The sequence below is a fragment of the Mandrillus leucophaeus genome, unplaced genomic scaffold (assembly GCF_000951045.1).
Source record: "Mandrillus leucophaeus isolate KB7577 unplaced genomic scaffold, Mleu.le_1.0 Scaffold723, whole genome shotgun sequence".
NCBI classification, from domain to species: Eukaryota; Metazoa; Chordata; class Mammalia; order Primates; family Cercopithecidae; genus Mandrillus; species Mandrillus leucophaeus.
Genome location: NW_012107842.1, coordinates 1,314,741 through 1,342,275, shown reverse-complemented (window position 1 = coordinate 1,342,275; position 27,535 = coordinate 1,314,741). Strand labels below are relative to the sequence as shown.

The window sequence follows — 27,535 nt, the reverse complement described above, 5'->3', positions numbered from 1 at the left end:
TACTCTTTGAGCAGATCTTTTATTCCCTCCCTTTTCAGTGTGGGGAGGAATGGCTCTTCATTCCATTTTGAAAGCTTCTGTTTGCTGAGCAAACGCTGACCACACAGAGACCTCACTTGGAGCCAGTTACTGCTTCCTTCCCTAACCATCCCCCAGGGCCACAACCCCCACTCCCCACTTCCACTGGAGAGGCCACCCTGGCCAGGGGGAGAGCCTTTCTTGGGGAAAGTCTTTTAAAGCTGCCAGGAACCAACTGGTAGGAGTTTTGGAGAGGGAGTCAGGGTTTGGGAGAACATCTTAATCCTTCGTTTTCAAATAAAGCTTGTGGCTATAACATAAGTTTGCTTTTGAGTTCTCAGTAGTAATACAGTTGTTCATTGTTCATAGCATCTGTTTACATAGTTCTTTCTGAGTGCCTTGATTACAGGTTTTAATAGGGATTAGTCGGTGCAACCCCTTCCCATCCCAGAGCTGGGACTCTCTCCCACCCACCTCCCCTTCCAGCCTCTGTACCATAATGTTTAATATAGCCATGCCTAGACTGAGATTCTTTTTCTTTTGAAATAAGTAGCCTGAGGAATTAATGCATATTTTTGTTGGCACTGCATCAAAATTGACATCACCGGAAATAATGTATGTGCGTCGTCATTAACTGTACAAACAGGTATCATTGCCTTTTTAGGTTCAGAAATTCTCTCTGTACGCTAATCATTTCAACCAAATGCTTTGCCTTCAGACGTCAATGGAATGAGCTAAGAAATGTTATAGTCAATGATTTTTGCATCATTAAAAGTAGCACTTAAGGCTGGAAAGACTTCCTGCAACGTTTTTGTGCAGTCTGTGAGGATTTAAAGTAGTTTTTCACTCTCAGATTTTCTTCAATTTGATCTGCTGTTGCAAACTCCCCTGGGACCACATGGAGGGCCCTTCCATTCAGTGCTTTACGGTAATGGTTTCAGAGTTTGGTGTTAGCTTTTGCTTTGCTGAAACTTTTCACAGCTGACTTGATACCAGCACTCAGGCCTGACCTCTCGATCCTTCAGCACTTCAGAGGTTAATTTTGTTGGGGGATCAGATTTCTTTCCTGGCCTGGGGAATGGTGATCCCTGCTAGCTAGTCCTTTAGTTACGGAGTTGCTGGGTGCCTGGGATTCCCTGGCCCAGTGTGGGCTGGCTCAGCTGGCTAAAGGACTTGCCATCCCGTGAGATTCATTCAGCTTCTTTGTCCGCTGTTCTCCAGGGGCCACAATGTAGTGAAATGCTCTGGCCTAGGAACCTTACAAGGTAGGGCGATTTTCTAAAATTTCTGGGGCCAGGGGGTGGGTGTGGTGCATGTACTGCCTTGTCTTCCTTGGCCGGTATTGAAAAGCCTGGTGGAGCAGCCAGTGGTGAAGCTGCCTAAATCACCGTGAGCTCTGTGGTGCTGTGTGGTGGTGTGTGTGTGTTGGGGGCGTGCGGCGGGGGGCAAGGTTACTGGTCAGGAAATTCACCCTCTCTCCTCTTCCACCCCCATTCATTCTAACCTTGATGGTTTCAGAGGAAACTGGGGCATTACCCAAATGTCCTGGATCCACCTAGACATTTGGGTAATGTCAATATTTTCCAAACCGTCTTACCAAATTAAGCTGCTGAGCCTGAAAATCTGGGTGTTGATCACCCAGCTGTCTTAAGTCGTTATTCCAGACTTTTCAGCTGGTGGGGGCAGTATGGAGGGGTGAGCTGGGGAAAGGCAGTGTGGCCCCAGGCAAGGGCTGCTTGTGGTTCAGAGGGCCCTGATTAAAAAGACTTGCAGTTGGAAGTTTTGTTTGGAATTTAAGGAGCCTGGTGAACTTGTGGTTGTGTTTACTAGTATAGCAAATTACTCTGTGTGTGTGTGTGTGTGTAAACTAGGCTCCAGAAGAGATAGCATGGCAGATTTAAGCATAAGGACTTTTCTTGCTACCTTATGACCTATAGAGCTGCCCAGGGAAGCACATTTCTGTTTTTTAAGCCAGACAAGGGGAGAAGAAAACAATGTTCATGACCACCTACCACATGCCAAGCATCTAGCAGACATTGTGTCATTCAATTTCACTGCAAAGCCAGGAAGATTACATTCAATTTTGAAAATCAGCAGTGGGAACTAAGAGAGGTTAAGTAACTTGATGAAGGTTACACAGCTGATAAGAGGAAAAGCTGGGACTGGAACCCAGGTTCACTCTACCATCATGCCTTCCTGGGTGGGCTTGGCATCTGAGCTTAGAATAGTTTTACCTGTAATTTTAAATATGACTTCAGCTGGATGAAGGGCGCACTTTGTTGTGGAGGACTCACCCAAATACACAGGATGCTAGCAGCACGGCCTGCCTGGGCTTCTCAGATGCAGCTTGTTTCTGGAAAGAAGAGAGCTGTGTATTAAGAAGCAGCCCTGCTTTGGCAGTAGGACCTAGCTGGGAGTTCTGTGATCTTGAGGCTCCTGGACTGCTGGATGGATCAGGCTGGAGCTTTAGTTTGTACCTGGTTCAGGAGAACTTGATCCCAAGTGAAGGTCAAATCAGGAAAGGCCAGTGACCTTGGAGCTGGCCTTGGGCTGCTGAGGCTGTGCCCTGGAACTCTGGGTCTACTTCTTAAGACGCTGAATTTATGGAGTCTTGAAGGGAGAAGATCTACACCCAGCATATTAATGCTGACCGAAGCTGTTGGCACTAGCTGTTCACATGTGTGCTGGAGGTGCCTAATTAGCTAAAGCCGAGCTTCTCTTGGTCTGTAGAAGTCTTGACCTGAGGTCCCTTCCCTTTCCACTTCCCCCAAGAAAGAGAAAGCTTAAGGGCAGGCCCTTGACAAACTGCAAAATGAGGCCAGCCTGTTTTTGGGAGATACCCGCCTCTCTTGGCTGCCCTGGGGCAACTGTGGTTCTGTTTTGTGCATTCAGGTTTTCCCACATCCCTAAGATATATTGGGAGCTTAGTGGAGGGTTGGAGGGAGGGAGACTATGGGGGTATTGAACTCCCATCCCATTCTACTTAAAGACAGCTGGCCAATGCCCTGTCTGGGATTTGTCCCCCATCCCCTTTCCTTTAATTTCTTCGAGATGTTTTAAAAGTAGCTTGATTGCATTAACGTGTCCTGCATATTTTGAATAACAGTTGGAAGTTCTGAGTTCTTTTATGACCATGATCTATTTAAAAGTATCTTTACCTCTGTTCTTAACATTGAGTCAATGTGATTTTTAAAAGCTTGGGTTTCAGAATCAGGCAGATCTGGGTTCGAATCCAGCTCTGTTTGTTAACCCTGGCACCTTGGGCAGGTCACATAGCCTCTCTAAGCTTCAGTTGCCACATCTATGAAAAGGGGGCATTAGTAGTTTGTGCCTGATAAGAAAGTGGAGAGGTGTTTGTGGGATGGTGCTTAGCATGGTGCCTGGAACCTATTATTAAAATTTTTCACCTTGTATAAATGTTTACTGTTATTTTCGTTTGCTATAATATGCTGAATTCTGTTGATGTTCAGGGGAAATATATCTTCTGGTAAACAGAAAACTAGGATGAGTTTGTTGATATTCTTGGCAAAAGCCAGCCGGCAGTGGCCCAAGGGTAAGCAGCCCTCTCCGGAGGAGCCTTGAAGGAGAGAGGGCTTTGTGTAGCTGAGGTCAGCAGACACGCTGGTGCCTAGTGTAACAATGAGGGTCTAAGGCATCCGGACCAAAGCTCCGGTCTCTCTAACCCAACCAAGCTCCTGAAGCCAAAGGGAAAAATTTCATGCTTACTCAGGGGACCACCTACTTGTCAAGGAATGAGTTACCAAAATGGGACAAAGGTGCTGTGGGCTGAAACTCAAGCCTGATGGCTGCTAAATCCCCTTGGAGCCCATTTTATGGGGTTTGTGTTTTCCTCCCTCCACCTCAAATCACTGGCCTTGCACCTGGCACCGTCTGTAGAAGCTGCTTCTCCCCTAGGACACTATCCATTTATGGCAGTAAGAAGCAAGTTCTTACACTAGAACTTTATCATCAATTTCAGGATGTAGGCCTGCATCTCCTTCCTGCAGTCCTTGCAGCTTCCCTGGATCCTATACTGCAACTGACATGCAGGGAGAGCTGTACACAGGCTACCTGATATGGTCCCAACAAAATGATTATGATAACTGGATGTTGTTAGCACTGTGCCACCCAGGAGGTAAAGGTGCCCTGATAAGGAGATGGCAGAGCCAGAATTCAAACACAGACCTATCTTACTTTTTTCTGCAGAGCTATGGTCCCTCTGTTTGGAGCCTCCTGGGATTAGTGGTACTAGATGAGACTGAATTTACTAGGGTTAGTGGCTACATTCTGTCCTTGCATTAATTCAAGCTTAGGCTCTGATCATTTTGCACCAGAACTGCGAACTATGTAGGCTGGTCCCAGAGCTAGAATCCAGAGAGAGGTGGCTTGCTTATAGTGGTGGGGTTTTTTGTTTTTTTTGAGACGGAGTCTCCCTCTGTCACCCAGGCTGGAGTGCAGTGGTGCGATCTCGGCTCACTGCAAGCTCCGCCTCCCGGGTTCACACCATTCTCCTGCCTCAGCCTCCTGAGTAGCTGGGACTACAGGCGCCTACCACCATGCCTGGCTAATTTTTTGTATTTTTAGTAGAGACAGGGTTTTACCGTGTTAGCCAGGATGGTCTCGATCTCCTGACCTCATGATCCTCCCACCTTGGCCTCCCACAGTGCTGGGATTACAGGCATGAACCACCGTGCCTGGCTGGCTTGCTTATAGTTTTAACTCAAGTAACTGTATCTTCTTTGGTGTGGGAAACTTTGAAGTCCCTCAGAGTCTAATGAACACATGATGAGTGTTCATTAAAATGTATAAAATGAATAAATAAATGGGATGATTGAACACTCATGTATCTGTATTTAAATCCCAGCCTCAACATTTCTTAGTTGTATGACCCATGGGACTATTTTCTCCAATCCTCAATTGCCTCATCTGTAAAATGGGTATAGTGATAATATTTATCTAATGGTACCTGGCAGGAAACATGTTACATACAACAGAGCCTCACACATAGCAAGCCGTTAATAAGTGTTGGTGATTATTTTTATCAGAGTTTGGAGGATTAACTGAAATAAAGTATGTAGTACAGTTAGCACAGGGGCTCACAATTGTGAATGTCATTAAGGTTGGCTATTATTATCACTTCCACATAGACTACAAAAGGTAGGACTCTGCAGGAGCCCTGCTTCATTCTTTGAAGGTGGATTTTCTTAATAGGCCCCAGCAGTAGTTAGAGGAGGTGATGCTCCCGAGCAAACCTCCTGGGGAGGAAATAGTTAACATACCTGTTTGGTGGGAAATGTAGGTAGCCAAACCCTTCCTCTTCCCCAGGGGTTACTACTAAGCCTACAAGTTAGGCTTGCTCACTCATCCACACCAAAGGATCTCATTCCGCTCGGGCCCTGGGGTTTCACGGGAACAATTGCCTTGAACAATAGCCAGAAAACAAGTTCCACCAGTCTGGACTTTTTTGCAACTGAATGCAGCTGTCTGGCAGGGGGCATGGGCCAGCCCTGTAAATGGGCTCTGCCTTGATTCTGGAGCAGAACTGGAAAATTGAGCAGGTAAGGCCTGGATGCAGCTGGTCACAGCTCCACAGTGTGAGCTTAGTCACCTGGAAAGAGGCAGACAGAGGGGCGGGGGCTGGCCCAGACTGTTTCCAAGGACTGTAAGGGCCTCCTGGAAGCGACCCAGCCTTTGGAGTTTGGGGAGGATTAGGATCCTTGCTTTGTGAAGTCTGCTTTTCAGAACCATAGTTAGAGAACCTCATCTCTGCTAACCGGCTGTGATTTTATTAGTGAGTAGAGAGGAACTAAAATATATCTACAATCTGATTTTTTTACAGCATCATTTAGCATGTCTTTCCCTTGAATAAACAACATTATCTCACAGGGAGTTCATTTGAAAGGTGTAATGATCCTCCCTCCAGATCCTTCAATAACTCCTCCTCTCAGAGTCTTTTGCTGAAAGCAAGGGTGTGTATATCCTAGTGGAAAAATCTGTTTAATCATCCCTGGAACTTTGGGATTCTATTTTGCTTTTTTGCTTCATGAGAGATGAAATTGTAAACATAATATCACATTAATTCAGGACCATTACAGATTCTTGCTCCTTTTAGATACCTCTCTGGAAGAGCTTGATATTAAAAATGTGTCTATATTAAATGTAGTTTCTCAGGGGTCCCAGTGAAGTCTGGTTTACTTTCTCAGTTCTGTGGAATTCTCGCTCCTCATAACAGTGGAGCAAAATAGATGTGTGAAGCTGAAATAATTTGTGCTTCTTTCACCTACATTTTTCATAGCAAATCGCTTGTGTTGGGGTTGTTAAAATTGTGCTTTAAGCCCTCTGAGTGGCATTTGGATTCCTGACACAGTGATGTCAGCATCCCTTCTAAGACTGAAACTGAATCTCCTGGTTTAATGGGCCCTTCCATGTCTGAATGGATTTTCTGGTCACTTTTGTAGAGGCTTTTCCCTTCACATCTGTATTTCTCCAAGAGGTCGTAGAGAAACAGCTGAAGCGGTGAGAGACTTGATTCTGGTTAAAGTGCTGCATGTTGGCCAAAATGGGGTCTGTTCTTGATATACTTGGTGGCTGCGGGCAGATGGAGGTTCTTTTTAATTAAGCTAGTTAACAGATTTCAAAGCTGATCTGTACGTACTGTAGCTATGTGCTGCAATCTATAAGACACTCACTAACTGTGCCATCTTTCCGATGAACTGGAAGGCTGCTTGCAGTCATTCTACCGTGGTTTGAGTCTCATCCTTCTGATGAACTCTGCATCCTAATACTCCTTTCCATCCAGGGGAAAATGGGAGTGGAATAATATACATAGTGTGCCTACTACAGTGCCTGGCATATTTGGTAACGCTGTCAATGGTGGCTTTACGTATTAGGCAAGATTGTATCCTCTTTGGATAAACAGCGTGGTCTGGTGCAGACACTCTATTGTGAGTTGAGTTGTAACACCCCTATACCAGAGTTTGCAAACTCAAATTGCAGGACCAAGCAGGTAGCACATGTAAACTGAAAGGCTCCCATGAGGATCCTATCAAATGAGAGAACATACTTCTGTCTAAAAAGGGCTGCTAACTACTCAGGGCTAGCTAAAAATAATAATCTGAGAGGTGAAATCAGCAATGAAAAAGCCCAGGCATTAGAAAATGGAGTTACCTGTTTGGCGGCTTTTACTGAACGAGGGGAGACCATTCAGTGTGGAGACCTCCAGTATGCCCACTTGCCTTTGTACCACCTTTTCTCTGAGCATAAATGTAAAGGATGTCCATTGGAAAGGAACCTTTGGGATGGGTTAGTCCAGCCACTCCATTATAAAGAAGAGAAGACTGGGGCCTGGAGAGGATGTGTCTTGTCTGAACCCTCATGGGTGATAGTTCTGTGGAACCCTGGGGCTAAGGCCTGGCTCTCCATGCTCCTGGCCCTTGCTGTGTCCATGCCTTGAAGAAAGCAGCATTGCTAAAAGTGTTGGTGGGCCTGGGCTTTGGAATGCCGCCAGAAGAGCTGCTTGTGCTCCAACTTGGCTGGTGGCTTTAGGAGATTTGGGAGGCTATAGAAATGATGTTTGGAACCAGTGTTGTTTCCACTTGGTGCCCTTTGCTCATCTCCCTGTTTTATGTTTTCATTTATGTCTAAGCTATGTTGTCTATTATGTCTGCTGGGTTTGTGGTCAAGGCAGGGAAAACTCTGAATTATCGCTTTATCCCCACCGCCTTGCACAGTGCCTGGCACACAGGGGCAGTGGCTCAATGAATGAGATGAACAAGTGAATTCAAAGCCCCTGGCTAAGAGTCTAAAATGTTGAGTTTATGAGAAGAAACAGAAAATGTTCCATGAAATTCCTTCCACCTACACATTGGCTAAAAATAGGTGAAGGTTATTTTAAAATCTGATCACTTATAACTCCAGTTACGTTCTTATCTCTGACTTGATCAGTGTAGGACATTTCATTAGTAGAGAAAAAGGTACATGGCTGTGATCTGGCTAGGAAATAATGCTTTTGTATTGATTGTTCTGATGAATCAGTGGAAGTATCTTCTAGCCATTTCTCTCGCTGTTTCAGCCAAAGAAGTTAGGCATATCTGTGATAGGTTGTCTTAAAATTATTAAAAAACCAAAAAGATAGGGAAACCAGCCAGGCTCTGTTTCCCATATTCCTGTTAGTTTCCAGGAGGAGGCCCTGGGGTTCTTTTGCTTATTTCTCAAGGTTGTCAAACACAACGCTCTCTCCACCAACATTTTCAGAGCAATTTTGGAACGGCTTTGAAAGTTTTATGGTGTAGAGTGAAGGTGAACTGGAGTGGCAAAAACTGGTGAGGAGAGAAGATGCCACCTTGGGTTCATTTATTCTTCTAGTCATTCATATAAAAATCATTGATTCATTTAAAAAATGAAATCTGCTTTAATACTTTTTAAAATATCTTATTTTTAAGAGTGCTTTTGTGCCCAAAAAATAACTTCTTAGAGTTAACTAGGATTTAATATTTAATTGAAGTTTTATGTTTTTTATCTAGATTTTCTTACAAATTTCATCTATAAAACAAGTATTTTTTTCACAAATTAAGATCATTTTCACTTGTTATCAGTTAGTACTTTATTAATTCAGGCAACAGATTACACTTACCTGCAAAATTAGTACTGTTTGAAAGCTTGGATAATTAAATTTTATTAAATATTTTAGACTGCATTCGTAAAGTTAACATACATGGTTTCCTTAAGCTCTTCAGATGTCTGACAGGGTAGATTTATCAACGAAACAAGCAAAATCTTTCTAAGCACTTAAGCAACTCTTGCAAATCAAATAAATTAAAGTTACAAATGTCCTAAATTATTATCATAAACATTTCAATTCTTTTTACAACCTTAATCCAATTCTTAAACATTTCAGCTTAAAAGTCTCAAGTAAAAAATCAATAGTCATTTAAAATTGAAATCACAAGACTGTTTTGTCAGATCCTGTTATATGCTGTGTATTCTTTTACATGTTAAAAATACATGCAGATTAACCCAATGATCACAAAGCCTTAATCTTAATGATTCACTTCATCATTCTTTTTCATCTTTTTAAATGTTTCCCAGATTTAAAATCACACAATATGAAATGAGGGTAGTCGGTTTATCATCTCAGGTGGGCTCAGCGCCATCATATGGTTTTTCTCCATCAGCTTCAGGACCAGGACACAGGAATGGTCAAATCCTCCTCCAGTAATGATGGTTCCAGAATCATAGCTGAGTACACTGTAGTTCTTTCTGCTGTGTGATCGGGGTCCCCAAGCCACCTCTCTGGAATTTCATTTCACCACATAGTAAACATGAATTCTCTAGGTTCCTTTCAAGTTGCTATCTTAATCAGTTTTTGTAACTGCTTTCAACATTTATTGCCCGATTTGGGTCAGTGGACTTTTGTGCCTCATCCCAGGTTGTACCTAATTTCCTTTGCCACTTGATTAGATGCAACCAGTGTCCTTACTGCCTGAGTGAATTCTGCATGCTTTCCACATTTTTCCCGTCTGACTCTCAGCCACATGTCTGGAGTTATTTTACAAACAAATTACGCTTCCCCATTAGTTAGCATGAGTATGCCAAGTGACAAAAAGCAAAAGAAAGGAATTTACTATTTCTCATGGCTGGCTCTCCCAGGGGTGCTTCTGGCTTTCAGTATGGCTGGATAAGGGCGCTCAAGCGATGTCAAAGGCACACTTCCATCCCTCTCAGCTCTGCTTCCCTCTGTGCCGGCTTCCTTCTCAGGCAAGTGAGAATCAAGTAGCCACTGGCAGCTCTAGGCTGTATTGCATTTTTCTTCATTTTTGCTTTTTTTGTATGTGTGCTTCATTCTTCTCAGCGTTTCCTGTGTAGTCATATAAGTTTGGGGAATGCTTCTTTAGGCAAAGTTATAGTGATCTTTACTGGACTTCACAGCTGTTAAAATGCTGAGGTACTGTTTACAGTGTGAATCTCCAGGAAAGCAGGAGATTCCACATTCCCTTCTTAGGGCAACATTCTTATCACAGAGCATCTGGTGGAACTGGTTTCCCTCAGAATACATCTGCAAACTCACTGGCCTAATCTTGGTGGCTCGTGATCGTTTGTACCCTGAATGGGAAAAAGACAAGTTAGAACTAAGCGACTTTATGTCAAGATGAACTTGCTAGTATCCCAGAGATCCGAAAGCAAAGGAGACGTGGCTGGTTTTCCAGCTGCGGGGGCAGCTTCGGTTTCTGACCACAGACAGCTCTGGCAAATATCGAAGCTGCCCTTGCTCATCATGGCCTTCCCTCGCATCACTCCCTTCATCCGCATCATAAGTGACCCCCACTCTCACCCATGGATTAGATCCCTGGCTTCCCCTCTTCTGGGTGGCTCAGTTACAAAGGCTTCCTGTGAACTCAGGGTAAGCCCAACAGTCCTCCAGGCACTGACATGGGAAGAATCCTGTGTATCAAGGGTCACATGCCCCTCTGGAATATTATCTTGGTGTTGAAAGGACACAGGGGAAGAACGGTTACAATTTCAAAGCACAAAATCTGGGACTTGGATTCACGAGCATCTGTTACAACTGCTCTCCTTCCTCCCTGCCAGCCACGGACCTCTCCCACCTTTCCCCTTTCTTCTTCATCAAATTATGAGAAATTTTAGATACATTAAATTCCTAACCCAAAAGAGCAGGTGCAAGAAAAGACCCATTTAATCACTAGAACAAATTTGAGTCCTTTTCCATCTGTGATGCCACGCTTGCCCCATCAGATCCTCCTGTGGTTACCAGCCTAGGCGAAGCAGGCACGGAAGCTGTGACCCTGCAAAGAATCAGTGGGCAGGGAGCCGGGCTTAGAATCCTCTACTGGTGGCAAGTTTGCACCAGAAACTTGCTCTGTCTCGCCTCTGCACGTTGAGTTCATCAGGAGGTATTTAAGGAGCACGGACTATGTCTCTGGAGATGGAAGGGATGTGGCCCACTGAATGAACTTGACATTGCTGCCACATTGCCCATCAGTCCTCACGGCCTCGGTTTCTTCATTGCGAAACACCCTAAGAGTGACTATGAGAGTATGCGCAAATGTTGAATAGTTTGGCATGTGGCACAGGCTCAGTGAACAGCCGTTGTTGCTACAGAAGGCAGCATGACAAGACTAGAAGGAGCGCATATTCTGCAATTAGATATTTTGCTTTTTAAACCCAGTTCCAACACGGAATGGCATCAGTCAGTGTACTTACTCTTTCTGCCTCTATTCCTTCATTTATAAAATGGACAGGATGATACCTACCTTGCAGGTATGATATGAGGACTGGAGAAATCTATAACAATAGATTTAAAGTACCCAGCACAATGCCTGATCCATGATAAGCACTTAGTTGTTATCGCTAAGCAGGCCCCTGCATATATTTGGAAGATAGGACAACCCTTGGTATAGAGAATAGCTAGAAAACTGCCTAAGAGTATATAGAAGCAAATACAAATGTGTGATACTATGTAGGAATTCAAAGTAGGAGATGATGTGGGTGGGCTGGAGTATTTGGAGAAAACCTTAAAGAAAGAATTTGGAACAGGATGGAGGGCTGGGCACAAGAAGTAGAATTACAGGAGTGAAGTGTGCAGAGTTCCAGAGCTGCTTGACCCTTGTGGATTCATCCACAATAAGCCCCTTTTGAGCCCTCGTTCTCCCTGCCTCATCCTCCCTCCTTGGGACCACCCTCATGTTCCCCCGCATTTCTATGCAATGTTCCAGATTGGGTTTTGGAAGCCAAATAGTGTTGAAGGAGAAGGTGATGAAAACAGGTTTTTAATAAGCCTTTGTCTTCCTGCCTGATCAGCAGAGCTCAGGATGTACAGGCAGGTATCTTCCAAGCTGCTGGAATGAACTAGAACTTTGGGGTTATGTGTGTGTGTGGCAGATGTGCTCTTGGCTTTCAAATCTCAGCCACTCAGCATTTCCCAGGTTCCACGCTGCCACTTTGTAGGGCTTTCAGCAAGACAGTGGAAGACTGAGTGCTAGAATAATGAGGTTAAGTCAATGGTTTGGTATCAGACCTGCCACTCCTGCTGAGTGGCCTTGAACCAGGCTGCCTGGCCTCCCAAGCCTGGCTTCCTCCTGAGAAAGTGGGCTGTGTCACATCTGGTGTGTGCTGAGAATTGACATAATACAAAACCGTCTGCAGTCACAGTAAAGAGGGTAGTTGGTTCTGGAATCAGAATGGCTGGATCAGGATCCACTCTGCCTCTTCCTAGCCCTCTGACCTTGTACAGGGTATCTATTTTTTTCTAAGCCTCACTTTCTCTATCTGTGCAATAGAAAAACAATAATACTTACCCTTTCCCCCTGTAGGTCAATTAGAGTAGTGTCACACTGATCTTGGAAGCTTGCTTTATTGTCTACTCGACTTCTCACTTCTATAAGTTTTGATCAGCAAGTTTTGTTGTTGTTGTTGTTGTCGTTGTTTTGAGACAGAGTCTTACTCTGTTGCCCAGGCTGGAGTGCAGTGGTATGATCTCAGCTCACTGCAATCTCTGCCTTCCAGGTTCAAGCAATCATCCTGCCTCAGCTTCCCAAGTAGCTGGGATTATAGACATGTGCCACCATACCTGGCTAATTTTGTTGTACTTTTAGTAGAGATGGTGTTTCCCCATGTTGGCCAGGCTGGTCTCGAACTCCTGACCTCAGGTGATCCACCCACCTTGGCCTCCCAAAGTGCTGGGATTACAGGTGTGAGCCACCATGCCCAGCCCTCGATTAGCAAGTATTTATTGACCACTTGCTACGTATCTGCTACCCGATAGCAAACAAATGAGTAAATGCCACAGGGTGACGTGACAGAGTGTGACAGGCTTGATGGGTAGTGAGGTTGTTTTTCTGAGAAGGTAATACTTTAGCTGAGATCTGAAAGATGAGAGGAGGCAGGGACAAGCATTCAGAAAGAGGGACAAGCAGCACAAAGCCTCGAAGAGAGCAGCCTTGGCTTGAAAGGAACAGAAGTGCATGTGATCAGAGCCAATCGCAGTGGAGAGGGTACGAAACAGGACTGGGGTAGGAGGCAAGCTCAGAGGGTCTTGAGGGGCCATATAGAGAGTTTGGACTCTTAATTATCTGAGAAGCAACTCACGGGTATTAAGCAGTAGAGTGACAGGATATTCTGACTGCTGCGGTGGGGATGGACAATTAGGGAGCAGAAGCAGACCATAGAGACCACCTGGCCTTTTAGCAGTAACCCAGGCACCGTCGACAGCACCATGAACTACAGGGTGGCAGTGGGGGCAGAGAACTGCACGTTTGGATACGTTTTGGAAGCAAGGTGATAGGACCGGGTGCTAGATTAAACGTGGTGGTGGTATTGGCAGGTGGGAAGATGGTAAAGAAGAAAAAAGAAAGAAAGAACCATTGCTAGGAGATTGGACTTAGGCAGCTTGGGACTGACCTCATTCGGTTGGAGGGTTGGGAAATGAAGAACATCTATTTTAGATGTCTTTGGGGATATTATTAGAGTTAGAGCTGCTAACCAAGTTGACAGGTTTCTCCTGACTGTTGCCGCTCTCCCTCCCTCGGCGTTTCATTCCGGGAGTGAAGTCTGCAGAAGTCATACAGCAGCTCTGCCCTCTGACCCCGACAGGTGCCTGCTCCGGAGTTCTTCCCTGCATGCTTTTAGCTCTAGTCTCCAGACTCACTGCCCCTACTCTGCCACTAGGCCTGGGAAGGAACAAATTGGTTTCCATAAAGTTCCCAGGATGAAGTTGAGGATGGGGTAGGACATGGGTAGTGTCTGTAGCCACCTCTGCTATGGAAGCACTTAGTTTGAGGAAGGTACCTGTCAGCCTCTTCACCCAGCTTCCAATCCCAGACAGCAACAACTGACATGGAGATGAGTCACATCTGAGGCAAAAGAGCTTTGTCCGGGGCTTCATGGCAAAGATTGGATCTTTTCGGGGATAGTGTGTGTTTGTCTGTCATTAGCCTGAACTGGAACAGCCTGAGGTTTTGGTGCTCAGGATGTGTGTTTGTCTTGGCAGCTGGGACGACAGCAGCTCCGTCAGCAGTGGCATCAGCGACACCATAGACAACCTCAGCACTGATGACATCAACACCAGCTCCTCCATCAGCTCTTATGCCAACACACCTGCCTCCTCTCGAAAAAACCTGGATGTGCAGGTGAGGAACACAGGCCCTCCCAGGCTCCTCCAGCAGCCCCTGGCAGCAGGGAACCTCGGGCTTGTGGGATAAGAGGGCCATTTGGGGCAAGCAGAATCTCCAAGTTGATGAGATGAGGCCCAGCCTCCTGCTGCCTCTGCTCTCACCTCCTGACCCTGACCTCTGTCCACAAGGGAGGGGTCAGGCAGGGGGTGGTGGACACGGGAGCAGGGAGACTTCACCACCCTCACTGTGTGGGCTTGTGAAATCACTCTTCCTCCCTGGACCTTGGTCTCATAATTTGTTTAAAAACAACAGAAAAGGATGTTGGACTTTAGCAGTTTTCGGCCCGGAGTGTGTGTCTCTTATTTGCCGCAGCGAGCCACTGCTATCCGGGGGCACGTCTCATTCCTCTAGAAGGATGGGGTGGAAATGAAGATTGAGAACCCCGGACCGGAAGGCCAGGATATCCTGACCTGTGGTTGAGAACTCTCAGTCTCTGGGTTACATTCCCCTGCTGACGTGTTTTATTTGGCCCACAGTATTACCCTTCTTTTAAACTAGATTCCCTTTCAAATTTTTAGAATTACATTATTTCACATGAAAATGTCTTTCTGGTTGCTCTTGAGAAAAACAACGATATTGCTTCCTTGAGCCTACATTCTCCATGTGGTGGCAATCAACAGATGTCCCAGTATCCAACCCCCTTAGACCTGCCACTCCTGCTCCAGTGTGCACAGCTGCTACCTGCTCGCCAGCTGTAATCCTTAAATTACCTGCCTGACCCCAAGGCACTGGAGTTTTCCATTCCTACTTTAAGCCTTCAGATTTCACATTTCAAATGTGGTATAGTTTCATGTGGACGTGTTCACTGACCCTCAGACCATTCCTTCATGATTGGCAAGGGGTGGTTCTGAAAGGCCCATTTACTAGTGGAAAACTAAAGTGCCATCCTCACAGCTGGTCCCCAGTTTGGGACTGACCAGCAAGAGGACTGGCCAGCTGTGGTGGCAGTGGCATAGTAGGCTGGAATTTTTTTCATGATCGATCCCTCCCACTTGTAGGTACCCTTCCCCCGTCTTTGGCAAACCCTTGGGAAAATCTGTTTGGGACAAAGTCTCAGAGCAACCTTGCTGGGGGCAAAACTAGCACTGCCCCGTCTTTCACTCCCTTTCATAGCCTCTTCTTTTCTCAACTGTGCTTTACTTTGTACAGACAGGAGCTGATTTGGAAATCAATTTTCTTTTAAAAGTGTCTCTTTGACAATAGGGCTAAAAAAAAGGATGTATCAGAGTGTGGGAGTAATTCTGTCCCACAGAAATGGAAACGCTTACTGCCTGATGAAATACATTCGGTGTTGCCCCTGGGATTCCCAGTTACTTCTTGCATTCTTCTTTTGAGCCAGACTTTCTGATTATTGTACAGAAACCCAACCTAGTGATGGTGGGTCATGGTGGTGGTTTTAAGAAACAAAAACTCCCCATATGACTAGAAAGGGGGTCATGAGTAACGCTCTGTATCTTAATCTGAGCAGTGGTTATGTAAGGATGTTAATTTTCTAAAATGTATTCAAGCTATGTATTTAAGATTTGTGTACTTTACTGTACGAAAAGTAAACAAAAAAAACCTAAGCCACACTTCCCAAACCGATCGCTGTTTGATCAGTGATTAGACGCAAGTCAGAAGTGCCCAGCCAGGCTATGTTCCTGCCACCTACCATACGCCAATTGTTTACAATAGACACCAGTTTTCCTTTTCTTGTGAACACTAATTTTTTTTTTTTTCCCTGAGGCTCATTGTATATTCAAGATAAGAACAACCAGACTGTCCTTAGATACTAAGGAGGGAACCAAGGAATTGCTCACCTGCATCTATGTATTCAGGAGGCAGGCTATTTATTAGAGAGAGAGAGATCTGTGAGGTTCCCTTTTTGACTTACAAGGTAGGAGAGGCTTGCTCCTGAGATGCAGGTGGAGCCAGTAAAACACTGTATTGGAAGAATGTCCTTGTCTTTGTTCCTTTCCTGCAAAGCTGGAGTTGAAATCTCTGGTTCCACACTGATAAACACCTCGGATTTGTACATGATTTCCTAGCTGATACAGTTGAATTTGGCTAATGCCAAGGCCTCAGCTCTTTAGACCAGCTCTTTGCTTTCATCTTGTAAATGTCACATCAGAAAAGGTTGCAGGATTCTGCACAAACATGCCTTTTGATCAAGATCAGAAGTTATTTTAAGGGATGTAAATGGTTTACTATTCATTGGGTAGGTTTGTTTTTCCTATAAAACTACCTGAGTTTAAAATATTGAAATGAAAACTAAAAAAAGTAGGTCTTAGAGTAAACTAAATACAGATTACACCAATAGTTACTAAGATTTCTAATGCAATGGTTTCTTTAAATGGACTTTTAGTGACATTCCCTTTGTTCCTGTCCAGGGAGCATCTCAAAATATTTGAATCAGCATAATTCACAAGCTCCCACCCTCCTCCCTCATATCACACTGAGGAATGCTAAGGGCCATTACTCCTGTCTGAGCAGCATCAGGCAATGGGAAGATGTGTGTTGCACCCTTCCCAAGAGCTGCGCCTTCTGTGCTCTGCCTCATTTGGGTTCCTGTCACATATTGGTTTACCCTGGAACAAGGGGGCAGCACACAGTCTGCCAGGCAAGACATGGGGAGGCAGGGAGAAGTGGCTCAGTGTGTCCAGCAAATTGAGGACAGGTTGCCTGCCTAGGTTTTTGCTGTTTGAAAAGCCTCTGAGAAATAACTAAAGCATCCCAGGAACAGGGAAGTTATTGTCTGGAAAACCTAAGAAACAGCCTCATGTAGCTGATTGAAAGAAGAGGAGACGGATCATTGGGAATGGAGATTCCCTTTGTCTGTGAGGGACTCCGCTATCACTGGGGACATTGAGGAGCAATGGAGAATGCCCCCTACAGAGCACAGGTGCCCAGGTGCCCAGCTGTCCAGCATCAGCTCCTGTGCTCACTGTTTCCTCGGGGCCAGGCAGAGAATCCCCTGCTTCAGGCCCAAGAGCCTCTTGAGCAAATCCTCCAGGAGGGCTGGTGAGTCCGGTTGGCCAAGCCGATTGCAGTGTCAGGGAGTAGGTGCAGACTTGGAAGCCAGATGATCTTGAGTTGTATCCTCACTCTTTGACATCCTTGGATGAACTAATCACTCTCTCCAAGCCTCTGCCTCCTCATCCATAACATGGCGCTAATTAGATGCATCTCCGAGGGTGAGTGTGAAAATAACAGGGAAATGCTTTATCAGCACATGCTTCTCTAGGTGCCTGAGACTGGATGGTTGCTCAGAAGTTACTTTCTTTCCTTCCTCCTTTCCTCCATTTCTCTTATCTCTCCCTCCCTTCCCCCCTCCTCTCCTTCCCTTCCTCCCTTTGCAGCCCCTGCCACCTGGGTTGCTGTTCCTCTGCCTCCAGACTCCATTCATGTCAGTAACTAAAGGTTGACTATGTTCTTAATATATTTTGTTTGTAGTCTCAAAGCAACTCATCTTATTTTGCAGTATTTTATTTTGAGGACAGATGTTGGTGGCAAAGGGTTTTAACAAACACAGGCGACTCCCTCACATATTCATCTGTGCATTCAGTATTTTCTCTCAGTTCTGTGGAAGTCACCGTCCCAGGTGCTGAGGAGCAAAGATGCACACATCAAGATTTTCTCTCATTTTCAATGCCTGTGAAATCTTTAATAACATATGGGGAGGAAAAAGATAATTCCATGTCAGTTTATTTTTTGCTACTCAGGGAAATAAAATTCTGAATTATGTGGCAAAGATTCCTGTCTTGTGTGGCCTTGACTGACCCTAGAGCTCTCTAGATATTGGCATGGATGTAGGGATGGGGTTTGGCTGGGGGTAAGGAGGGGTGCCCCCTTCTGCTCACCCGCTGGGTAAGTTACTTTTCCTCTTCAGCCCTGTATTTTCCTGATGTGTAAAATGTGGATAATAACAGAGCCTGAGAGGATAAGATGAGTTCAGGATGTACAGGGAGGGACACAGTGCCTGGCAGGATGACTGGCAGGCGATGATGTTGATGCTGATAATTATCTCTATGGTCACTGAGGCTCAAACTTGAGCCAGCTCAGCATCTAGATCTGCAGGGGATACGGCACAGGGAGGGAATATCCCTGCCTTCCAAAGGCCTGTGACCAAGTAGCAGAAGAGACAAGTACCTGTTCTCCCTAATTCTAGACAAAAGCGGGATAAATGATGAAGATAGACAACAGAGTGCTGGGGATTTTCAGAGGCAGGAAAGTTGGTAATGAAAAGAACCACTGTTTATTGAGTCCTCCCACACTGAGTTCATTGAGTCCACCATCAATGCTGTAAGAGACCTATTTATTATCATCCGTGTTTTATACATGAGGTAATAAGTTCAGATAAGTGAGGCAATGTCCTCCAAGGTCATGCACAGCAAATGAGTGGCAGCACCCAGCACTTGAACCCAGATCTGTCAGACCCAAAGCCCACACTCTTCCCCCACATCATGCTCCTCAGGCCTCACCTCTTGCTCTCAGAAGATTGGCCTCACTTCTGAAGTCCCTTGTGCATGGCTTCTTTCCTCACCTTCCCACATGGATATCAAATGACTATATCGACTTCCAAGAACAGGCAGAAGATAACCCTTCAGAAAGGAGGTCCATTGAGATGGGAACAACTGGCAGAGGCACGGAGGGGAAGGCAGGATAGAACTCTTCATACATCCCAATGTGGATGTCCTGCTGGCTGGCCCCGCTGTTGTGAGCTCTGGGAACAGAGAGGCTGCGACTTCCTCATTTTCAATCCTAAGGGGTGCCACCTTATAGTCTGGCACATAGATCATGAAGGATTCAGAGTGGAGCTGGGAAGGTGACCACCCTGGACCTAGCTAGGGGGATGTGATGGCTGGATGATTGTTCTTTCCAGAGAGAGAAAGTCAAGCCACATTCCCAGGCCAGGGGCATGTGCGCTCTCCCTGCCACTGATGGAATTGGAGTTGTATGGGTCCCACCCAGAGACTAGGCTAGAGCTGCTCTAGAACTGGGGTTGGGCAGTCTGCCCGTATGGAAGGAGAATCTGCTGGGTATAGATATTAGGTGCTACTGAGTATGCACAAATGTATCATATACCTGGACTTATCCTCAGGGAGGGCAGTGTGGCATGGTGGTTAAAATGTGAGCTTTGCAGTTAGACTCCCTGAAATCCCTGCATCTCTACTTCCTCACTGTGTGATCTTGGGAAATTTTCTTTTCACTCTGTGCCTCAGTTTTGTCATGTGAAATTGAGACTATTAGCTGTAATTTCCTCATAGGTTTTTGATAAGGATTAAATTTAATGATACATATCAAGCACTTTAGCTTAGTGCCTGGGACATAGTAAGTACTTAATAAATTGTAGTTGTTAATGCTACTAGTATTAGCACCATTACAATTTGATTGGGGGGGAAATAAGTATAGGAACATTAAAAGAATAAATAATGCAGTAACCCAGGATGTGGCATGTGCTAAATTTTCAGTACCTCTTAGAGCATATTAGAATATGTTAAAATGTACTTGAATGTAAGCTCCATGAGGTTAATGATTTATACTTACTCATTGCAGTATTCCTAGTGCGAATCAGCTTTCCTGGCATGTAGTGGCACCCAATAAATATTTGTGAAGTGAATGTTCCAAAGCCAAGTTATTTTCTGCCTCAGGGCCTTTACACATGTGGTTCCCTCTCCCTGGTATGCTCTGCCCCAAACCCTTCTTTTACTAAGTAAGTTTCTTCTCTTTCTTTAGGGTACTTCTTTTTGAGCTGATCACTGTCGCCTGCCCACCTCATTGTCATCTAAATTAGGTCAACATCTGTATTTCTTTCTCAGACTCTTTGTCCTTTTCCTTATAATAGTCTTCATAATCTACAATTACACCCTTGTTGGTATTTATTTATTCAATCTCTGCTGCGTTTAACTGAATCGTAAGCTCCACCATGGGTGGGAAATCAGTCTTATCCCCAGATTCTCTGACCCTCCGTGGTGCCTGGCAGACAGCAAGCATGGAGTAAATTCTGGTTGGATTAATGTACTGAAAGTGTTTAGAGGAAGGAAACTGACCTGCGGTAGTTGGGACAAAGAATGGGCAACTTTAATTTCTGTGAGACTGAGATAAAGGTATAAGAGTACTTGGTACTTAACCCTTTCTGATTAAATAGAGGCTGAGATCGGATAAGATAATTTTGTTAATGTCTGTTGTGGCCTGAAAAGCCTGTGTTCCTTGGCTGGTTCCTTGGCTCACTCATTCGCTCTTCAAGCTTTGAGTGAACTCCTGCCCTGGGCCCACATGTAGGAACTCCCCTCTCTCTGTCCCTTGCCACAGCTGAATGATGAGCTTCTCATAGTCAGGAAGTGTGTGCTTGTCCTCCTCATATCTCTGATGACTAATACTTAGCTAGAAAAAAACAAATGAAAGAACTCATAAGGTGTCTGTAATGGACAAGTGGAATTCATAAGGGGAGAAGGCGTTGGGGTGGTGTGGGGGAGGCAATTGAACTTGGGCTGCCTATCTGTTTTTAGCTTTTATCCCATTCAGCCATTGTATTCCATGGAGGAAGGCATTTGTTCCATTCTTGGATGACAGACGTTAGGCAGATTCTTGCCAGGTGTTCATTTTAATTTCCTATCTTGCCTACTCTCGGTAGTTAAGCATTGCAAATATGGGACTGGTATCTTAGTATACCCACCCTGAAAGCGCTTCTGACCTCCCTTCCCCATTTACTGTGCTGACATCCTCCAACTGGCCTCAAACCCCAGGAGGCCTCCAAAGCATTCTGGTCAGCTTTATGCCTTTTAGCTGCAGGAGATCATTAACGTCACACTTCTGTCCCCTTCTGGGTTTCATGGCCAGCAGGTCAGGGCTCTTCCAAAGAAAGCTGGCTAATTATATCCCTTGTCAGAACAAAATCCCACAAGGGGAGCAAAGCAGTGGTGTATAAATAATGCTGGGATCGGAGCAGGCACCATTGGCTCTCCACATTTGGGGGAAGTACCATTTGAGGATGTGCTTCCCCTCTGCTCCTGGCTCTCCCTGATTTGAGTAGAACCAGCAGCCACCCTTGCTCACTTACTCCCTTGCTTGGTGTGTTAGATCCAAAGATCTCACTGCGGTGGAGTGATGGGAAGAAGGCAGAACAAAGGGAAACGGGCCAGGAGACTAGATGCTGGTTAGAGATCAGCAACCAGAGTTGGAGAGGCTTGTTCAAGTGGCAGAAAATAGGTGGTGGCTGAATTCCCACTGCATCTCCATCTGCTCTGCCCCTTCCCCTTGATAGGGCGCTTTCCTTCTTTTTTCCTGGGCCCCTTTTCCTCTCTTCCCTGACTCCTTTCTTTTGCTTTTCTTTTTGTCTTTTTTGAGACAGAGTCTAGCTCTGTCACCCAGGCTGGGGTACAGTAGTGCAATCATGGCTCACTGCAGCCTCCACCTCCCCGGGGTGATCCTCCCACCTCAGCCACCCGAGCAGCTAGAACTATAGGTGTGTGCCACCACACTCAGCTACTTTTTCTATTTTTTGTAGAGACGGGGTTTTGCATGTTGCCCAGGCTGGTCTTAAACTCGTGGGATCAAGCGATCCTCCCACCTCAGCCTCCCAAAATGTTGGGATTATAGGCATGAGCCACTGTGCCCGGCCACCTCATTCCATTCTAAGGATACATTGATATTATTTACTTTCCTCGGACCAAAAAAAAAAATCAGGCTTTCTGACAAGATAACCAGAGTACAAAAGTCCAAACATCTTTAAAGTAATGACTATTTTTCCCTTAACTACTCCAGTGTTTTGGCATTTTTGCCTTTGGAGTGAGGGGCTCCCCAGCCTGGGACTTGGGAAGGACTAATTCAGAGAGTCTCTGTCCACAGACTGATGCTGAGAAGCACTCACAGGTGGAGAGGAATTCACTGTGGTCTGGTGATGATGTCAAGAAATCAGACGGAGGCTCAGACAGCGGCATAAAAATGGAGCCAGGTTCCAAGTGGAGGCGGAATCCTTCTGACGTGTCTGACGAGTCCGACAAAAGCACGTCCGGCAAGAAGAATCCTGTCATCTCCCAGACAGGCTCATGGCGGCGAGGCATGACAGCTCAGGTGGGCATCACCATGCCGAGGACGAAGCCGTCAGCCCCAGCAGGCGCACTGAAGACCCCAGGAACTGGTAAGAGGCCGGAGCTGTCTTGGCCCTACAGTTGTCATTTGGAAAACCAAAGCCATAGTTAACTCTAGCAAGGACTTGACGTTATATATTTTGTCTCAGGATTTATACTCTGCTAACAACAAGCTTCCATAAACTTTCACATCCCTGCCTTTTTCTAAGTGGAAGTAAGTATGGGAGCCTCTTAAGCTCTGAAGACGGTTCGGCTGCTGAGACGTATTGAATTGGTTTAACTAGACACTGGGTGAGTTAATGCAGCCAGTTCAGGCTACTAAACAGCATGGATTTATGAGCTGTGGGTATGGTGACTTGACGTTGTTTCTGACTTAGGGGATATTTATAAACAAGGGCAGGGGTGTCCCCCTGGACATGTTAGGGACAGCCCTTTAATGGACAGAGGGTGAAAGGTCAGAAAAGGCAGGGGGTTATTTCCCCCCAGACATATCAGTGATTGGCTGGCTTTGCTTTATCCTGGGTAAATTTAGACTGCTTTGCGAATGAGTAAAATTATTGACATTTCCTAAAAGGTTCACAGTACATTAGGAGACTATATTATTTTTATAAAAAGCTCCTTCCTCTGCCTCCCCAAGGGAAAAGTGAACCAGCTCTTCAGAGGAGGGGGGTATCTTAAACAGACGAGATGGATGAGCTGGGCTCTTGGCTTGCAGGCTAATCTTGCTGATCTCTCTCTCAGGAAAAACAGACGATGCAAAGGTGTCTGAGAAAGGACGGCTTTCTCCTAAAGCCTCCCAGGTGAAGCGCTCCCCATCAGATGCAGGCCGGAGCAGTGGTGACGAATCCAAAAAGCCCCTCCCCAGCAGCTCTAGGACACCCACTGCCAATGCCAACAGCTTTGGGTTCAAGAAGCAGAGTGGTTCCGCCGCCGGTCTGGCCATGATCACAGCCAGTGGGGCCACTGTCACCAGCAGGTCAGCCACACTGGGCAAAATCCCAAAGTCGTCTGCACTCATCAGTCGGTCTGCTGGTCGGAAGTCAAGCATGGACGGGGCTCAGAATCAGGATGATGGGTATCTGGCCCTCAGCTCCCGGACAAACCTTCAGTACCGGAGTTTGCCGAGGCCCAGTAAGTCCACCAGCCGGAATGGGGCTGGGAACAGGTCTAGCACCAGCAGCATAGATTCCAACATCAGCAGCAAGTCCGCAGGCCTGCCAGTGCCCAAACTGAGGGAGCCTTCCAAAACAGCCCTAGGCAGCTCTCTACCAGGTCTGGTCAACCAAACAGATAAGGAGAAAGGCATCTCATCCGACAACGAGAGTGTGGCTTCCTGTAACTCGGTGAAAGTGAACCCGGCAGCCCAGCCTGTGTCCAGCCCGGCTCAGGCTGGTCTCCAGCCTGGAGCCAAGTACCCAGATGTGGCCTCTCCCACACTCCGCAGGTAAGTGAGTACATTAATGGTGCTGAGCAGAACCAGAATACAGGGAATGGATTTAGTAATTTCCTGTTTCTTAGTTGAAGCACCCTCTGTTTTTCCTCCACTTTAGTCCTCCGGTAAAGCTGTTTAGGCAGATCCTGCCGACAGTTTTGCAGTTGACTATTTTCCCATGCTGGGATGAAAAAGTTAGGCCTCTGGAATCAATCATCTTGGAATCAAATCTTAGTTCCATTTTAATTAGCTGCCATATAACCTTTCTTAACAATTCTGCCTTAGTTTCCTCACCTGTAAAATGGGGATGGTGATACCTTTTTGTCAGGGTTTTTGTAAAGATGCATCTTTGTAGTCATGTCTGGTCGTAGTATGCACTCAATACAAGATAGCTACCACTGGGCACAGTGGCTCATGTCTGTAATCCCAGCACTTTGGGAGGCTGAGGCAGGCGGTTCACGAGGTCAGGAGTTCGAGACCAGCCTGGCCAATATGGTGAAACCCCATCTCCACTAAAAATACAAAAAAAGTAGCCGGGCATGGTGGTATGCACCTGTAGTCCCAGCTACTCAGGAGGCTGAGGCAGAAGAATCACTTGAACCCGGGAGGCAGAGGTTGCAGTGAGCCAAGATCATACCACTGCACTCTAGCCTGGCGACGAGTGAGACTCCATCTCAAAAAAAAAGAAAAGAAAAAAAAAAGCTACCATCTTGATACACCCTTGGACCTGGGTGGGTAGCTCAGGGGAGCAGATACTTTTTTTTCTTGTGTTAATAATTCTGCAGCTGAGCTTCCTCATTATGGCAAGCAGTGATCTTGACCAGCTCCTTCCTTTACTCACAAACCCCAGTGTCCCCACATACACTTTTACACTACTCCAGAATTCCAAGTCAGTCTGAAATTTTAACTTCTCCCTCCCCACCACATACACACACACACACACACACACCTCTTAAAGAAGAAATGTTTCTGAAAAAGAGAAATTGATTTCCTATTACCTTAAATAGACATCATTTCCCCACATTTTCACACTGGGTGGAAGCTCTAGACATAAAAAAATTATTCACTCGTTTTAAGTTTCTTTTAAATTTATTCAACTTTTGCCTGTTTGTATTATCTTATTATAATATCCATTGGACCATTCTCAAACTACAACTGCTAGGTTACAGTTCATCCTACTTTCCCAGGAAATTTCTTATAAGAAAGAGTAAGTCCCAAGGAAAGAAAATCAAGCAGTGAGAAAATAAAAATTATATGCACACGTACATATTTGGGGATGAACAGGAATGTTTGAAAAGACTTCAGAAGAAGCATTCTACATGAAAGGTATAATGAAGCAGTTCACTGTTCTTTGTCCAGACTTGATTATTAGAATTTCAGTAATGATTTTTTTTTTCCGGGGGTAAGTCTGTTGGGCTGTTCTTTGTTGTTTTAACAGATTGCCTTGTAAATGAAAATTTTCTCTGTTTCTTGCCTCAAGTATTATATGTAATATTCACTCGTTGGTATTATAGATTTCCTTTACTAACTACAAAGGCATTTTACTAGACCCTTAGGCTAGTATAATAGAATGCTTGAAAATGCATGCAGCTCCTAGGGCTCTACATTGAACACCTTTCGGCCAATTCCTGGTAAATTACATTTATTCCTAAATCGTTGAGGTATTCACAGTTCTCTTGATGTGTATTAGTATGGAGAAGAAAAATCTTTGGTGAAATGTGATAGATAACTCTCTTCAAATGATTTGAAGGACTAACAGACCGAAGATTAGACTTTTGTATATAGTCATGCATAGCAGGATGAGGAGCAATATGCAAAAGTCAGAAAAAAAAAAAAGTGGATTAGATTAGGGTTTTCCAATAATTGGAAGTGCTTGGCAATGGAGCAAGTTGCCCTTTGAAGTAACGAGATCCCTGTCATCACTGGAAGTATGTAAGCATTCTAAAGCCAAGATTCTACATTAGGATATTTCATTCCCTGATTGTCACCAGACACAAAGTGCTTCCCTTCTGCCACCGCCACACACTGTAGTAAGGATGGATTGATTGATTGTCTTTACAATGCTTGAGATTTATAGGACTGTTTGGAGAGGACAGAGATCAAACTGTCACCACTTTGAGCACCCAAGGCAACCTGCGTATCAGAAATATGTAGTAGTTTTGCCACTTGTGAGATACTCACTCCACACAGGTTTTAGTGAGTGTAATAGAGCCTTTACATTACTAGAATGTGGACAATTCTCTGACTTTAAGATAATTTCAACATTCTACCAGAGAGCTCTCTGCCAGTGGAAGAGGGGGCATTTATGTCATTCCTTATAGTCTGATGGCACATTTTTGGCCACGAGCAGGGGAGGTGACATAGAATGACATTTCTATGTGTCTGTCACAGAGACACAGTTCACACCCAGTTGTCTGGTCTGATGTCTTGTGAACCCAACAAGATTTCCATGTATGTCACTGGATAAGTAAGCTCTCTGGCTTCAAAATATACATCTTTCCAGTTGCGCTTTCTATTGTGGATAAATCTCTGAAGATACTTTTCCCAGGCCCCTCCAGATCTAGATTCATGCTCTTGATTCTACGTATTGTGCTCAGAGGTCAAGAAACCAAATCCCTTAGAGTTGAGCTGTCATAAACTGTGTGCCTGCTTTATGCCTGGGGCCGTGGAGACAGAGATGATGAAGACAACCATCTTCCTGGGCCAGGGCAATTTTCTAGTTAGTCTATTTATTGAAAGAAAGAGAAGCAAGATCTTGGCCCAGTGTAATGTGAATAGGCCTGTAGAAAATTATTACCCATGGCTCTTTGGCTCAGATGGAGTCGGAGTCTCCGCTGCAGCTTAGAACTTGAAGACGGCAGCCTGTGATAAACTAGTATCTAGGCCCACTTTATGGCCGACCTTTCCCTGAAGTACCTTTAGCCATTTCAGTAGGAATGGCTGTGCTTCCTTCCCCAGGAATTCTCACCAACTCCTCTGCTCTACCCTTCTTTAATAGTCCGGTGCCCCTTGGCACTGCGTGTTCAACTTACACAACCCTTTGTCTCTTCACAGACTCTTTGGTGGGAAGGCTACCAAGCAAGTGCCCATCGCCACAGCTGAAAACATGAAAAATTCGGTGGTCATCTCTAATCCTCATGCCACCATGACTCAGCAAGGTAACCTAGACTCCCCGTCAGGCAGTGGTGTCCTGAGCAGCGGGAGCAGCAGTCCTCTCTACAGCAAGAATGTGGACCTCAACCAGTCTCCGCTAGCCTCCAGCCCCAGCTCAGCCCACTCGGCCCCTTCCAACAGCCTCACCTGGGGCACCAATGCCAGCAGCTCCTCCGCAGTTAGCAAGGATGGCCTGGGCTTTCAGTCTGTCAGCAGCCTCCACACCAGCTGTGAGTCCATCGACATCTCCCTCAGCAGTGGAGGGGGCCCCAGCCACAATTCTTCCACTGGCCTCATCACCTCCTCCAAGGATGACTCCTTGACTCCCTTTGTCAGAACCAACAGTGTGAAGACCACACTGTCAGAAAGGTTGGTGCTTTGCCTCTGGCTGCCTTTCTCAGAAAGACACCCTTCCAAAAGTAAAAAGATTAGCTGAGGAATCCCAAATGTCGAGTAGCCTTTGCCTGTGAGATTTCTCTTTCTAATTACTGCTGTGTTTCATGGGGAAGCCAGTTTGGGATGGAATCAAGCTTGGCTCTGCTCCCTGTTATCTTTTCCTCTGTGGTTATTCTTGGTGCTTGGAGCTGCTCAGTCTCTCGGGGGCAGATTTATGCTACCATTTGAAATGGCATTCAGCTTTTGAAATCCTTCAGTTTTATCCTGTTCGTTCATCA

The 27,535-nt window shown here is 45.5% G+C and overlaps 1 protein-coding gene and 1 long non-coding RNA gene across 5 annotated transcripts in view; one reads left to right on the top strand and one right to left on the bottom strand.

The window, feature by feature from the left end:
• Window positions 1–27,535, top strand: part of NAV2 (neuron navigator 2) — an 808,709-nt gene that overhangs the window by 702,049 nt on the left and 79,125 nt on the right. For all 4 annotated transcript variants that reach the window (XM_011965412.1, XM_011965411.1, XM_011965410.1 and 1 more), the window contains 4 exons: window positions 14,024–14,162; window positions 22,035–22,326; window positions 23,018–23,720; window positions 26,763–27,230. In XM_011965412.1, the coding sequence (XP_011820802.1) occupies window positions 14,024–14,162; window positions 22,035–22,326; window positions 23,018–23,720; window positions 26,763–27,230 (1,602 nt within the window). The remainder of the gene's footprint in view (window positions 1–14,023; window positions 14,163–22,034; window positions 22,327–23,017; window positions 23,721–26,762; window positions 27,231–27,535) is intronic.
• LOC105528608 lies at window positions 21,856–27,338 on the bottom strand. Its single transcript, XR_001004382.1, has 2 exons — window positions 27,009–27,338; window positions 21,856–22,351 (listed from the first exon to the last, which is right to left on the bottom strand). It is a non-coding gene; the product is annotated as an uncharacterized LOC105528608 (long non-coding RNA).